The following is a 14,451-nucleotide window of genomic DNA, read 5'->3' as shown; positions in this document are numbered from 1 at the left end:
ATCATGAAATCTGAAGATTACCAAAGGATTTCTAGTAGCAATATAGTGCCTGGTGTCAGAAAAATGGTTTTGCGTTCTTGGTCATGGGTGTTCCAGGAGGACAGTTACCTCAAACATACCTCAAGTAGCCTCCAGAAATGGATGGAAGCAAAACGCTGTTGAGGTATGAAGTGGCAGCAATTAATTCCAATCATCACCTGTGGAGTGATCTTAAAATTGCTGTTGGGAGAATATGCCTTCAAATATGAGAGATCTGGAACAGTTTGTAAGAAGAGTCATTGACAATTCTAGGTGAGAGGAGTAGGAAGCTGATGGTTGATGGTTATAGGAAGCGACTGATTGTAGTTATTGTCACGATTCTTCCGCTCAGTGAGTGATTGCTATGCTGGTCTATGGTAACTGTCTTGCTGTGTTGTCTGTGTCTTGATTGACAGCTTGGCTGAGCTCCTGTTTGTCTCCACCCTGAGTTCCTGATTGGCTCAACCTGAGTGCACACCCTATTTAAACATGGCCTTGCTCTCCTTTCCTTGTGTGATTATTGAGCTACCAGTCTCTGGTCAAGCTTCCTCCCACCTGCTGCTTCTGGTAATGGCCTCTGGCTTCCTTGACTGTGATTCCTGCTTATTCCTTCAAACTACATTGCTGTTCCTGTGTACCGACTCCTTGGCTATACTTGACTATGCTTCCTGCTAGTGCCTCCCCTAGTGGTTGCAATATTACTAATCCAATCCTGGTCAGTCCATAACAGTGCGCTATTTCACCAATAGCAGAGCATTTTTTATATTGCTTTTGCTACACACGCCAATAGCAGACTCAGGTAAATTACTGGTAAATAGGGATGTTTGCGTATGTCAGCAGGTTTTACGCCAGTCGCACAACTGCTAGATAAATGTACGCTATTTCAGCAATAGGCGAGGAATATTATTTAGCTCTAAACAGAGCTGTTTTGTATATTATGGTACTGTATATGAAGCACTGCCTCTCTCTCTACTCCACAATCTGTTCCGACACTATACACAATGTAAACTAGCAGAGATCTGCAGCATGTACTTGCAATGGTAACACCCAGCCGCCTGCCCTTCACTCTCCCTACGCCATCTTCACCTATCAGAGAACTAATCTTCGCCCTCATGAGCTCTTAAAAGAGCTTTTTATAATCAGAAACTCTCCCTATACGCTGCTTTCGCTCTCCCTACACTCACACTATGCTGTTTCCAGCCGCATTATGTGCGAGATGGCGCTGGCAGGACTTAAATATCTCCCATGACGCTGTAAGGCCAGCCAATCACAGTAATGCCACACCAAAGATGGCGCCGGCATTACTGTAATTGGCAAGCAAGCCTAGCATGTTCATTGGCTGTAAAGAAAGTGCCAAACATGCTGGGGCAGGTCACTCGAATATGCCAAGGCGAATAGCAAATTACTTCCTGAGTAATAAATATTGCCAAATGTAATCACTCATCACTAGTCCTAAGTTTATTGGTCCGTATGAGATTTTGGAGGTAGTTAACCCAGTGGCTTTCAGATTCAAACTCTCTCCATCTTTTCACATTCCAAATGTGTTCCATAAATCACTGATAAAAGAGTTTGTCCTTTTCGGCTCCTTCATCTCCACCTCCCCTGGTTTCCATCAATGACAGTTTGGAGTTTGAAGTGCAGAAGTTTGATTCCTGGAAAGTCCGTAATTCCCTGCAGTACCTCATTCACTGGATAGGTTACAGACCATAAGAGATCCTGGGTCCCTGCTTGAGCTGTAAACCCTGGTCGTCTGGGCAGGGTCTTCCATCACAGGTTTACTAGGAAACTTGGAGGTGCAGTGCCCCCCCCCCCCTGGAATAGGGGGTATTGTCACAAATCCTCAGCTCTGTGAGAGTTTGCTATGCTGTTCTATGGAAACTGCCTTGCTGAGTTGTCTGTGTCTTGATTGTCAGCTCAGCTGACCCATCTGTGACTGGGAGGTGCGGGACTATCTCCAGGTGTTCAGTGTTCAGGTGATTGCCCAGCTACTTAACTGAGCGGTCTGCCCCTGATCCCTGCCAGATGTAGTTTGTGCTTCTTGGTGAGTGGTAGCCTCATTCTGTTGCTCTGAGTTCTGATCTTCTGCTGCCTGACCCTTTGGACCATATTCTGATTATCCCTTTATCTTGTCCTTCAGCTTTCATCCGCTATCTTTTGTTATTGACCCTGGACTGTGGCCTATCTTACGTCTTTTGTCTTTTCCCTTGGTTATAAACGTGCTCTCTTGGTATTAAGCCCAAAACGTCTGACTCTTCTGCCTCACGGTCTCTCCGTGAGTAGTGACTCATGTCAGTGATTTATTCCAAAGTGGAGCAACCAAATATTAAGTGGAGGGTGCCAACAATTCTGTCTGACCCATTTTGGGGGGTTTGTGAGAAATTCTGTCCAATTTGCCTTTTCTTCAGGTTTTTTTTTTTTGTGTGTGCGTTCCAATACACAGAAATGAAGAAACCTGAGTATAGGGAACACAGAGAATTTTGGTAATGTTCTGGGAGAAATACTACATGTTCTGGAACAATTTCATCATATGAGATATACATATATATATATATATATATATATATACAGGGTGGTCCAAAAGTAGGTGGACAGTATGTGTAATAGGGTGATGAAGGGGGAGATTTATCAAACATGGTTTTTGGAGTTCAAAGTTCTCACCATACATCTAGATAAGTTTCTTGGGGGGTCTAGTTTCCAAAATGGGGTCACTTGTGTGGGGGGTTTCTACTGTTTAGGTACATCAGGGGCTTTGTAAAAGCAACGTGACGTCCACAGACCATTCCATCAAAGTCTGCATTCCAAAACGTCACTAGTTTTCTTCCGAGCTCTGCCATGCACCCAAACAGTGATTTACCCCCGCATATGGGATATCAGCGTACTCAGGACAAATTGGACAACAACTTTGGGGTCCAATTTCTCCTTTCACCCTTGGGAAAATAAAAAAAATTGTTGCTAAAAGTTCATTTTTGTGACTAAAAAGTTAAATGTTCATTTTTTTTCTTCCATGTGGCTTGTGCTGCTGTGAAACACCTGAAGGGTTAATAAACTTCTTTTTGTTTCCAAAATTGTGCTAATGTAAAGCAGACGTGCGGGTAATGTTACTTAATAACTATTTGGTGTCACATACGTAACTCTCTGGTTTAACAGAATAAAAATTCAAAATAAATAATAATAAATCAAAGCAAATGCTATTATTTTCTGTCCACCTACTTTTGGACCACCCTGTATATATATATATATATATATATATATATATATATATATGTGAGTATATTACAGTGCAGTGTGCGGGTCCGGGATAAATTATATACAGATTACAGTACAGTGCATTGGGCTTTTTTCTCAGGTATCACACATTTCTGGCTTCTCTTACCTTTGGGACATGTCCTCCATGATTGGGTTTGGTCCCTCACCTTCGGGATGGTCACATTTTCATATGTAATGGCGCAGTTCTCATCCTCTTGCGCTTTGCTGACACCTGTGAATGTGAAACCCAAGATGGAGCCATGTGTCAGTCTAATGTTCTGGGTTATGTTAAAGAAGGAGACCCTTCATTGTAGTGACGGGGAAATCACCGACCCCTGTAATTATCTGGAGAGGTGTGATGACATGCAGTCAGGATCCGGCTGCTCCTGTGTACGGTTACTACTGTATATAATGACCCATCAATATCCTAATAATCTGACTCCTCCACAGCCCCAGAGCACCGGCCTCTCCGGACCCCTCTGACTTCCACTAGAAACCAGCCAATTCTGTATATTACAGGGGATTCCTGGATTGAGGGTCGTACTGACCTGGGTCCTGACTGGGGGCTCTGGTAAATCTCAGGTCAGCGTAGACTACAGCCATGAACGCTCAGATCACTCTTCTTCAACAGAAGTGAAATCTGAAGATGAGAAAGAAACCAAAGACTGAACACACATGAGCAGCCAAGGATGAGACAGATGACAAAACGCCCCAGTATCACAGGAACAACGACAGAACTAAGAAAAGCTGCACGGAAACGAGTAACCACAGTCCCCCGTGATAACAGCGATATCCACAGTGACCCCCTCAGCTTCCTCAGTGCTGTGATGTAGAGGAGGAAGCGAGAACTCTACACTGAAGTGAATGTGGTGATGGACAGAAAGTGGTCTAGTCGGTCACTAACGTCTTCTCTTCACTGACATTTCTTTTGTAGGAGACAATTCTATTGTGGAATTTGTGTCAGATCTGACAACGTGTTGTCACCTGGATAAAACTGAAGGCGAAGTCAAAGTTCCATGGTGGACAGTTCCAGGCTCTGGCTCTTGGTGATCAGTTGTAGGCTACAGGTCTCGTGGTCGGCCTGATACGCTCTCTATATAAGCCATGTTCTGAGTAGATGCAGGTTCTGGCCTGGGAAGAGCTGATGGGACCAGGCTGTCAGGCCATCATCACAGGATTAATAGGGTGGACAATCTCAGACTAGTCAACAACCCTGATTTTGTTGAGACAATCACACCACCTGACCGCCAGGGAGGGGAGAGTTAATGGAAACCTCACTCAAAAATGGTTGTTCTTAATTTAGGGGCATTCTTTGGTGGTCCCAAGATGGGATGTAACAGTCCTGATTTGCATAGTTGCTGTGATAGTGAGTGACACTGACGTATAGTTAGTGGTCAGAGGGTCTGAGATTTATTTATAAGCCATGTATGATAATTTGGTTGTGACAGAGTATAATGTATGTGTATAAGGCCTTGTGTTCCCAACCATTTAACTCTACAAGGTGGCGCTCTATGAGCACCATGTAAACTAGATGTCTATGGAGAAGCCTGGCTGCTCTTCTTAGAGCTTCCATGGACTGGTTTCACAGTAGCAACTCTGCTAAGCAGGTCCCAGAGAAAGGGCAGAGGCAGACTGCCATATTTCTTGTGTGAGAATCTCATTGCACTGCAGGGACTGACCTGGCACCTCTCCTGAGCAAGACAGCGTGATGGACTACTATGCAGCTGTCAAGCTCAGGTCAGGAGAGCCGACAGCCAGTATGAGGTTTACAATGGGATTCTCTATGAAAAATAAGGCAGTCTGTCTCTGCCCTAACCTTCATGCTTTAAGCCCTGAACTTGAATATAAAGGGTCCCCAGGGTTAGCTCCACAGAGTGACTTATGACTGCAGGAGTGAGTAAGCAAAGGAAGCTTGCCTAGGCAGGTTAGAACCAGAGAGGGCAGATACAGGACAAATTTTGAAGACAGGAAAATGTTGTCAGCAGATAAACAATCAGGGAGATGGAGGGTTAACTTAGTCCTAAGTCAGTAATGGGTATTGTGACATGCAGAAATAGTGCTAACTACTGTTGCTTCAAAAGCATCCAGCAACTAGAGGGGTTAACACAGTCACAGGAGACAGAGAGTGGTTAGCAGAGCCCCAGGGGGATTGTGGGAAACTAGTTTACTGTTCTGGCAGCAGCCAAAGTGATGAGTGGTGTTTTTCTGTGATCTGTCTAACAGAAGTTCAGGCAAGTGAAGCATAGGGATACAGAATTCCATTACAGAGTGGAGTTGGGCTACCCCTACACTGCTAGTTCAGGAAGTCTATCAGGAGCTGGAAGATAAGGACTGGAAGAAGTTGTGTTACAGGGATAATCTCCCCCTCCTCCATTACATTGTGCTTGAAGGAATGCTGTGAGTTCCAAACAATTCATGAGACCTGTCCCGCCCCTATCTGAATCTAGCGGCGTTCATGTAACATTGGTGGACCGTACAGGGAATTCTGAGCGGGAATTAGCATGTAGAGGGAAAAGATGAAAAGTGACTGGAAAATACAGCAGCACTGCACCTCAACTCTGCTACACCAGTTAAAGTGGACCAGTCCTAAAGAAAACTCACTAGCAGCAATGGATGTGGAAATACAAATGGACAGGATCAGTGGACTGCTTCTTCAGTTAACATATGAAGAATTGAGAACAGTAGCAGAACATATAAAGATGTCAGAAGAACAGATCTCTTAAATACGCTCCCACAGACAACTTGTAGCTGCCATTAATACACAGATGGATGAGCTGCGGGAGAAAGAAGCTGAAGATGTCTTGAGGATGTTCCTCCAGGAGCTAAGGCTGGGTTCACACTGCGTTGGTGCTGTCCGTTCAACAGATACGTTAAACAGACTGCGCTGATGCAAGTGCCGACTTTGGCACAGCATCTGCTAGCTCCATCTGCGCTAGCAGTGACGGACCCGGAAACGCTGCAGCCCGCGTCTCGGAGCCCGCGTCTGTAAACCAGATGCTCTGCATTGCCTGTGTGAATAATGCCACATACAGACTAGTATCTCTTATCTTTTTGTGCACTAATATCAAACAGCCAACACTGGATTGAAAGTGGTGGTTTCATCGGTATTGCTGCACCTGTGTGTTTGCCATCAGGTCCACTGCACCCTGCCAGTGCATTTGGTTGGAGGCTTCAGCAGGTAGACATCTCTGCTTTTTTCTCTGTGGCTTTGATCCCCAGCATCCCTGGAACACTTGTGTGCTGAAGATCTAGCGGTAGCAAAACAGATGCTGAGATGAGAGTGTCAAGCATTCTCCAAAGATGACTGTGATATAGGCTGTATTTCATCGTTGCAGTTGAAAATTAATTTGAAAGACACGACCCCAGTAATCAATGTTGGTGCCTGTCACGATTCACAGGGAGGATACCTTTATCATCCCCACCGCTCACACTAATGTCATGAACTGGGGTTGTTTGGTTGCCACAGTTCTTTCTGAAGGGGATTTATCTATATAATAATAATAATAATAATTTTTATTTATATAGCGCCAACATATTCCGCAGCACTTTACAATTAAGCGGGGACATGTACAGACAATAAATTCAGTATAAGTTAGTAAGGCCGAAAAAAGACATTTGTCCATGGTTAAGACAATGTAACCAGTGACATTAGGGGTGAGGTCCCTGCTCGCAAGCTTACAATCTACAAGGCAATGGGGGGACACAATAGGTGAAAAGTGCTCGTTATTTCAGGTCTGGCAATTATAATAAATAGGGATTTTCATATAAAGCTGCATGATCCGGTCATCAGCCCGTGTGTTTAAGTGCAATAGTCAAGTATCAAGTGCAGTTATCGTGTGCATGGAGGGTGTGGAGACAGACGAATAGTAGGGGGCAGATTCAGAGTAATATTTGGAAGTGACGTCACCGCTGTGCTCTGCTTTACGGCCGGCCGGCACTGACACAGTGCAGGGAAGCTGACGCTGGGGGACATGACAGACACCGGAATGTAAGTATGTACTGTTTGTTTTTTTTAACTTTTACAATGGTAACCAGGGTAAACATCGGGTTACTAAGCGCGGCCCTGCGCTTAGTAACCCGATGTTTACCCTTGTTACCAGTGAACACATCGCTGGATCGGCGTCACACACGCCGATCCAGCGATGACAGCGGGTGATCAGCGACCAAGAAAAAGGTTCTGATCATTCCCCAACGACCAACGATCTCCCAGCAGGGGCCTGATCATTGGTCGCTGTCACACATAACGATTTTGTTAACGATATTGTTGCTATATCACAAAAAGCAACGGTATCGTTAACGAAATCGTTATGTGTGAAGGTACCTTTAGCAGTTTCAAAGGTGAGAAAAGGTCGGATTCTGGAGATGTTTTTAAGATGCAGGTGACAAGAGCGAGTGAGTGATCGGATATAGGGAGTAAAGGAAATTCGGTTTCGAATATGACCCCAAGACAGCGGGCATGCTGCTTGGGAGTTATGGTTGAACCCTCCAGGGTAATTTTGATGTTGGGTAGAGTGAGGTTAGTAGAAGGGAGAAACACAAGTAGTTCAGTTTTGGAGAGATTTAGTTTCAGGTAGAGGGAGGACATGATGTTAGAGACAGCAGACAGACAATCCTTGGTATTTTGAATTAGGGTAGGGGTGGTGTCAGGGGAAGAAGTGTATAATTGGGTGTCGTCAGCATAGAGATGATACTGGAACTCAAATCTGCTGACTGTTTGTCCCACTTCCGGTTTTGAACTTGCAGCTCTCTGGCTCCCCCTTACCCTCAGGTCAGACAAGGTACTGCATCTAGGATAATTAGTCGCCAGAAAGGCTGCCTTACTTTGTACTGGCTAATGGAGGCACTGCAGCGAGGCGATATAACTACTCCCACTCAGGTGGGAACAATAATTATCAGCGACGTCCATCGCTACCAGGTCTCCCAAACGCACAGGACAAATCCGCTGCCACCAGCTCCGATTCCTTAATTAATAACGGGTCCGGAGCCAACCCAAATTAGTAGCATAATTCACTTCAGAGGACGTGACAGTACATTATAGAGCAAGGAGAAACAAAGCTAGTAATTTTATATATTTTACTCCAAAAAGGTAGGCAGTATTTACAAAATGGTAAAAGGATATTATAAAAGAAGTCAAGTATCGTATGTACAGTTAAAATACAAATGAAAAGGGATTAACAGAAGAAAATCGACTTACGGTTCTTTCATATCATGGCTAACCATGTGCTGCGGGGGAAGGGCATATATCCCAGTGCATGACAGATCAGACTCTCAGCTCGTTCCTTGGACAAAAGACCGGTGAATACTGATGTCTCAATTATCTCCATGCCCAAAACCAATGCACTCCCCCTGAGGTGACCTCACTCAGAGGCTGAATACTCCCCTTGCTTAACATTATGAAAATCCATTTTTACACATATTTTGGCGTATGAACCTCTTAGCAGAAAGACAAAGTTATCACTATGCTCAGCAAGTCCTGAAGGTTAATTTAAGTGGAAACACGTATTGGCTAGGAACCCCAGTTAAGCAGTAATGCGTTTCTCAATTTTGGCTGGACCCAGCAGAAATTGCTCTGGTACTGGCCTTAAAAGACAAGCGACCTTCTACTGTCGGGAAGGTGGGGATGATCATTGGATTCCTCTCCTACTATCGTACTTATATCTGAAACTTCTCCAGGATAGCCGCCCCACTAGATCTCCTCTTGGGGGGACGACAGAGTCAACAACACCCATGGAAAATAAGAAAAATGCGGGCAGGACCAGACTTAAAAGAAACAATGCCATTTCATCCCAGCAGCCCATTGTCTGGACATCAAACCACCAGGAGGTAGTGGAAAAACTAGTGGATTATCTAGTAAAACCACCCATATTGGGATATCCTGATTTCAACTTACCATTTGTTCTGCATTGTGACGCTTCTCAAGTTGGACTGGGAGCTGCCCTGTATCAGCATCAAGATGGGAAATTGAGAGTCATTGGTTTCGGTTCCAGAACATTGACAAACGCCGAGAGAAATAATCATCTATATTCTGGAAAATTGGAGTTCCTGGCATTGAAATGGGCTATCTGTGAATGATTTAGAGATTATCCCTATTACAGCAAAAAGTTTGAGGTTTACACAGACAATAACCCCTTGCAAGATTGCTCAGAGGAAATCAGTCTGGAAGCTATTGAGTGCACTACCCACGCAGTACAAGCTCATCAAGAGGAAGATACACCAGTGTGGTGTCCGTTGATGGTAGAAACCACCGTAAAAGCGAAAAAACGAGATCACCCCCTGTCCATTCAATAACTACCAAAAAGAACAATCTGTAGAGCACAACAGGAAGATCAGATAATTGGCAGAGTATTTCCGTATGTGGACCAAAATTGCTTTCCAAGTAAACGAGAGAGATCATGAGTCACCAGCAGTATTGGTTTTAGTTAAAAAATGGAGGGAGCTCTACCTCAGTGAAGATATTGAGAGGTACGTAGCCAGAGAGTGTGGGAAAGATAAACATCCCAACACATCACCTATGGGCAACATCTAGACTACGTATCCGTTTGAGATGGTCTCAATATACTTTTTACATCTCGAGACATGCAAGGGATGTTACTAATACATCTTGGTGGTGATGAACCATTGTACACGATTTGCTCAAGCATATGCCACCACTAATAAATCTGGTCGAACAGCGGCAGAGAAAATCTTCAATGATTTTGCTTTGAAGTTTGGGTTCTCTACGAGATTACACCACAACCAAGGAAGAGAATTTGAGAACATGCTTTTTTGCCAAATTAGGAGAGTACTGTAGAATTCAGAGATCCCATACAACACCTTATCATCCAGAGGACAAGTGGAACTTTTTAACCAGACATTATGGTCAATGCTGTGCACTTTAATAGCTGACGAGAAGAAATATTGTAAAAGTTCTCTGTCAAAAGTGGTACATGGTTATATCTGTACCAAGTGCGAGGCAGCGGGTTACTCACCTTTCTTCCTGTTGTATGGATGATCGCCAAGACTGCCAATCGACATCATGTTCGACATTCCGGTGTCAGAGACTTACAAAACGTATCCAGAGTACGTTTGGAAATGGAAGGTGCGGATGACAGAGGCATACAACATAGCCTTCAAAGTGGCTACCTAAGGTCAGAGCAAGACTAAGGAGTACTGTGATCAAAAATGTTATGGAACAGAATTAACACTGGGAAGTCAGGTGCTAGTCAAGAATGTACGTGAAAAAGGTGGTCTGGTAAAACTTTGTTCGTACTGGGAAGACAAGGTGTATGTGGTCATAAGGAGGAAAGCCGATGACAGTCCAGTGTATGAAATCCGATTGGAAACTGGGGACAAGAAAACCAGAATAGTCCATCGGAATTTACTACTACCCTGTGATTATCTCCCACCACAGCAAGTCTCCCCAGAAATAGACCGACATCGATCGAGATCGACTACAAGACTACCACAGGCTGAAGCTCCGGAGGTGGATAGTGAAAATGAAAGTTCCGATGAAGAAGAGCACATCGTTGTACCTCTCGGACTGGCAAGGAGTCCAGAGGCTCCAGAGTTTGTACCGAGACGTACAAATGAAGTCCTATTCAGTTCTGATGATCGAACACCGATCACACCAGAGATTGATCGACAATCAGGAGGAGCGTTATTACCAGACTGTGCGGAATCAGATGATTCAGAAGAAGTACAGGAACTTACATAGGCAGTTACAAGAGCATCTGAGGAAGTACGAGAAATGAGTGCGGAGGAAGAAACTCCTGCAACCAAAGTACCCATGATATCTGAGGAACAGCCCATCAGGAGGAGGTCAACTCGAGAAGTGAGGAGGCCCGTGATGCTGACGTATGAGACACTTGGTGAACCAAGTTGAGTGCCTAGGACTGTCGATTGGAAACAGGTATCCCTGCCTATGGACCAGGTAAACCCAATTGAGTGGTATTCACCACCGAGAGGCAGTATGGAAGATGTTGCCTGATGGAAAGATTTGTTTTCACGCTCTGATTTTCCTTAAAAGACTTGGTAGAAACAAAGAACTGTTAAGGCCTAATGAGAGAGGGAGCTGGTTGAAGACTTATGAAACGCTCCAGCTGAAGAGATGCTGTTTGTTTTAATTGTTTATTTCTTACAGTCCTACAAGTAAAAGGTCGTAAGAATAGGTTGTTATTGATGTTTATGAAACGGTTCCACTAGTTAACCCCTTTTGGGAACATGAGAAAAAAAAATAAATTAAAAAACAAGGCAAAAACAATGCTTTATAATATTGCCGAACAAAAAGTGGAATAAAGTGTGATAAAGAGGAATATAAATAAATATGGAACCGATGAAATCGTCATCTTATCCTGCAATAAAACAAGCCATCAAACAGCTCCATCAGCGGAAAAATTAAAAGTTATAGCTCTCAGAATAAAACGATGCCAACAAATTTTTTTCTCTATAAAATAGTTTTTATTGTATAAAAGCAAAAACAAAACTTAAAAAAATGATATAAATGAGGTATCGCTGTAATCGTATTGACCCGAAGAATAAAGCTGTCTTATCAGTTTTACCACACGCGGAACGATATGAAAAAAATCCTAAACTGCTGGTTTTTGTTTATTCTGCCTCCCAAATATCATAATAGAAAGTGATAAAAATAAGGCATGTGCCTGAAAATGGAACCAATAAAAATGTCAACTCGTCCCGTAAAAAACGAGACCTCACCTGACTCTGTTGGCTGAAATATGGAAAAATAATTATAGCTCTCAAAATATGATGAGGCAATAAAAAGCGTCTTTAAGTGTGTGACAGCAGCCAAACATAAAAACCCAATATAAGTCTGGTATCGCTGTAATCGTGTGAGGGGGTAGTTGAAGACTAAACAGCCCTTCTAAAACTGTTCTAGTAGATATGATTACCTGTTGTGAGGCAGTGACCGATGTCACATGTGAGGGTCTCTGTGTGTTGCCCTGAGGATTCATATGGAGGCATAATGAGACCATGGGAGGGCATTGCAGTCACAGGCGTAGCTGTGATTGCAATGCAGAATAAACGTGAGTATAGGTCTTGGACAAGCTTTGTACAGGACAGAGTTAAGAAAACCTGTTGGGCTTTTATTTTTGAAACAGTCTGAAGGATGGTAGTTGGGGCAATCCGTTTCTTGGCTGGGTTTTCCATACGGCCAAAGGTCCACAGATTCCAGTTAAAAACTCTGCATTAAAGGGTTTGGGTGTGTCAGTCTGGTGTTTGCTAGAGTGCAGAGCAGAAGGCTCTGCAGAGCTCCACCTGTGTGAGGCAACACTGACAATCAGAGCCAAGGGCCATCTTAGAGTGCAGTTAGTAAGAGACAGATGTGACAGGAGCACAGGAGAGTGGAAAAGAATGGATGTGTGCAGACTGGTGAGACCCACAAAGCCATGATTTTCCCCGGGATGTCCCATGTAATGAAAAACAAGACACATATTTAACCAAACACTTTTTTTCTTTTAATGGGTGAAGGTCAGTCACGGCCAAAGGGGCATGCACAGCACATGAGTATCAGCATAACCAGTGAGGCAGAATTGGCCATAAGAACTGGTACAAATCGACATGCCCAGCTGGGCTCCCGGCCCACGTCTGACTTTGTACATACGAAACTCAGTGTTCAAGATAGAACTTTATTGTGCGAAACGCGTATGGGCTTTCTTATACATCACCCCCTATTTTATATTTGCAGTGTTGTCTGAGACGTCCCAATTGATGTTGTACCATTTTAACCCTTAGTGACGGAGTCAGATTTGGAAATCTGACCAGTGCCACTTTATGTGGTAATAACTCTGGAGCTTCAACAAATCCCAGTGATTTTGAGATTGTTTTTTCGTATATGGAGGGAAAAGGGGAAACATTCAGCTCACCAGTGTCTGAACGATCCTCTGTCAGTCCTCGCACGGAGACTCCCTGATCAGGGGCGCAGGAAAAGAAATCTCCAGCGTGGAACTCCATTTCAGTAAAAAGTCCGAAGTTTTATTGATAACAAATTAAAAAATCCACCATGAAAATTGGAAAGACATGATGACAAATGGGGTCCCTGGTGGTCTGAAGCCATTGTCATCATTTCTTTCCAATTTTGATGGTGGATTTTTAAACATTGGACTTTTTACTGAAATGGAGTTCCACGCTGGAGATTTCTTTTCCCGTATTGTTTTTTTTTCCGTGACACAGTATACTTTATGATAATGGTACATTTAGGACGATATGTTTATTTATTAAAAAAAAATCTGAAATTTGAGAAAAATGTTAAAAAATTAGCAATTTTCAAACTTTGAATGATTCTCCCTTTAATCCAGATTCTGTAGTCATATCACAGCAAGACATTAATAAATAACGTTCCTCTCATGTCGTCTTTACATCAGCGCCATTTGTAAAATATTCTTTTATTTTGTTAGCTGTTTAAGAGATTTAAAACAGGAGCAGCAATTTTTCATTTTTTTTCAAGGAAATGTACAAAATGTATTGTTTTAGGGACCTATCCATGTTCGAGGTGACTTTGAGGGTCTCATATATTGGGAAAACCTCCAGAAGTGACACCATTTTAAAAATGGCACCCCCTGACATATTGAAAACTGCTGTCAGGTAGTTAATTAACCCTTCAGGTTATTTTCAGGAATAATGCAAAGTGGCATGGCAAAAATGAAAAAGTGTATTTTTACCCCCTAAATGTCGGTAACTTCTGAACAGGCCGCTATAGCCGGCAGACTCTAGGGCCGCTATTTGGCCTGAACTGCCGTGACAATCACCAGGACCCCACAGTCCTGATCTCAGGGTGCCGATGGGGACCATTTATATAATATAATCATTATTGACAGCAGCATCTAAGGGGTTAAACAGATATGGACGGCGCCAACACCGGGGTTCAAAATTTTTTTTTCAAATAAAGCCGAATGAAAGATTTCTATCCACACCCTGGTGTGTGAGCTGGATCCATTTTCACACTATTCCAGTTGCCGCGTGTTGTGCAGCAGCAGGATTCCTGTGCTCCTATCCCTGACTGGATTACGCCTCAGGGGTGAGCTGATTTTTCACTTATTCCATGGGAAATGTCATTTTAATATTTTACAACCTTATCTGGCCATGTCGTCTGTGACACATCGTCAGACACATCTGAAAACGCTCACAGGTCGTTGGACAACCAAGGAGTACAGGCGAGAAGACACAACTCCAATCCAGCAGAGGCAGGAGAAC

At 43.5% G+C, this 14,451-nt stretch overlaps 1 protein-coding gene across 1 annotated transcript in view; it reads right to left on the bottom strand.

The window, feature by feature from the left end:
• The window catches only part of LOC138658121 (B-cell differentiation antigen CD72-like), a 79,127-nt gene that overhangs the window by 45,185 nt on the left and 19,491 nt on the right, over positions 1-14,451 (bottom strand). Inside the window, exons 2-3 of the mRNA XM_069745665.1 lie at positions 3,813-3,904; positions 3,392-3,496 (exon numbers count right to left, since the gene is read on the bottom strand). Coding sequence (XP_069601766.1) covers positions 3,392-3,496; positions 3,813-3,867 — 160 coding nt within the window. The 5' untranslated portion in view covers positions 3,868-3,904. The remainder of the gene's footprint in view (positions 1-3,391; positions 3,497-3,812; positions 3,905-14,451) is intronic.

Source organism: Ranitomeya imitator, chromosome 1 (assembly GCF_032444005.1).
Source record: "Ranitomeya imitator isolate aRanImi1 chromosome 1, aRanImi1.pri, whole genome shotgun sequence".
Taxonomy (NCBI): domain Eukaryota; kingdom Metazoa; phylum Chordata; class Amphibia; order Anura; family Dendrobatidae; genus Ranitomeya; species Ranitomeya imitator.
Note: the sequence above shows the minus strand (reverse complement) of the source record. Positions and strands in the feature narration are given on the sequence as shown.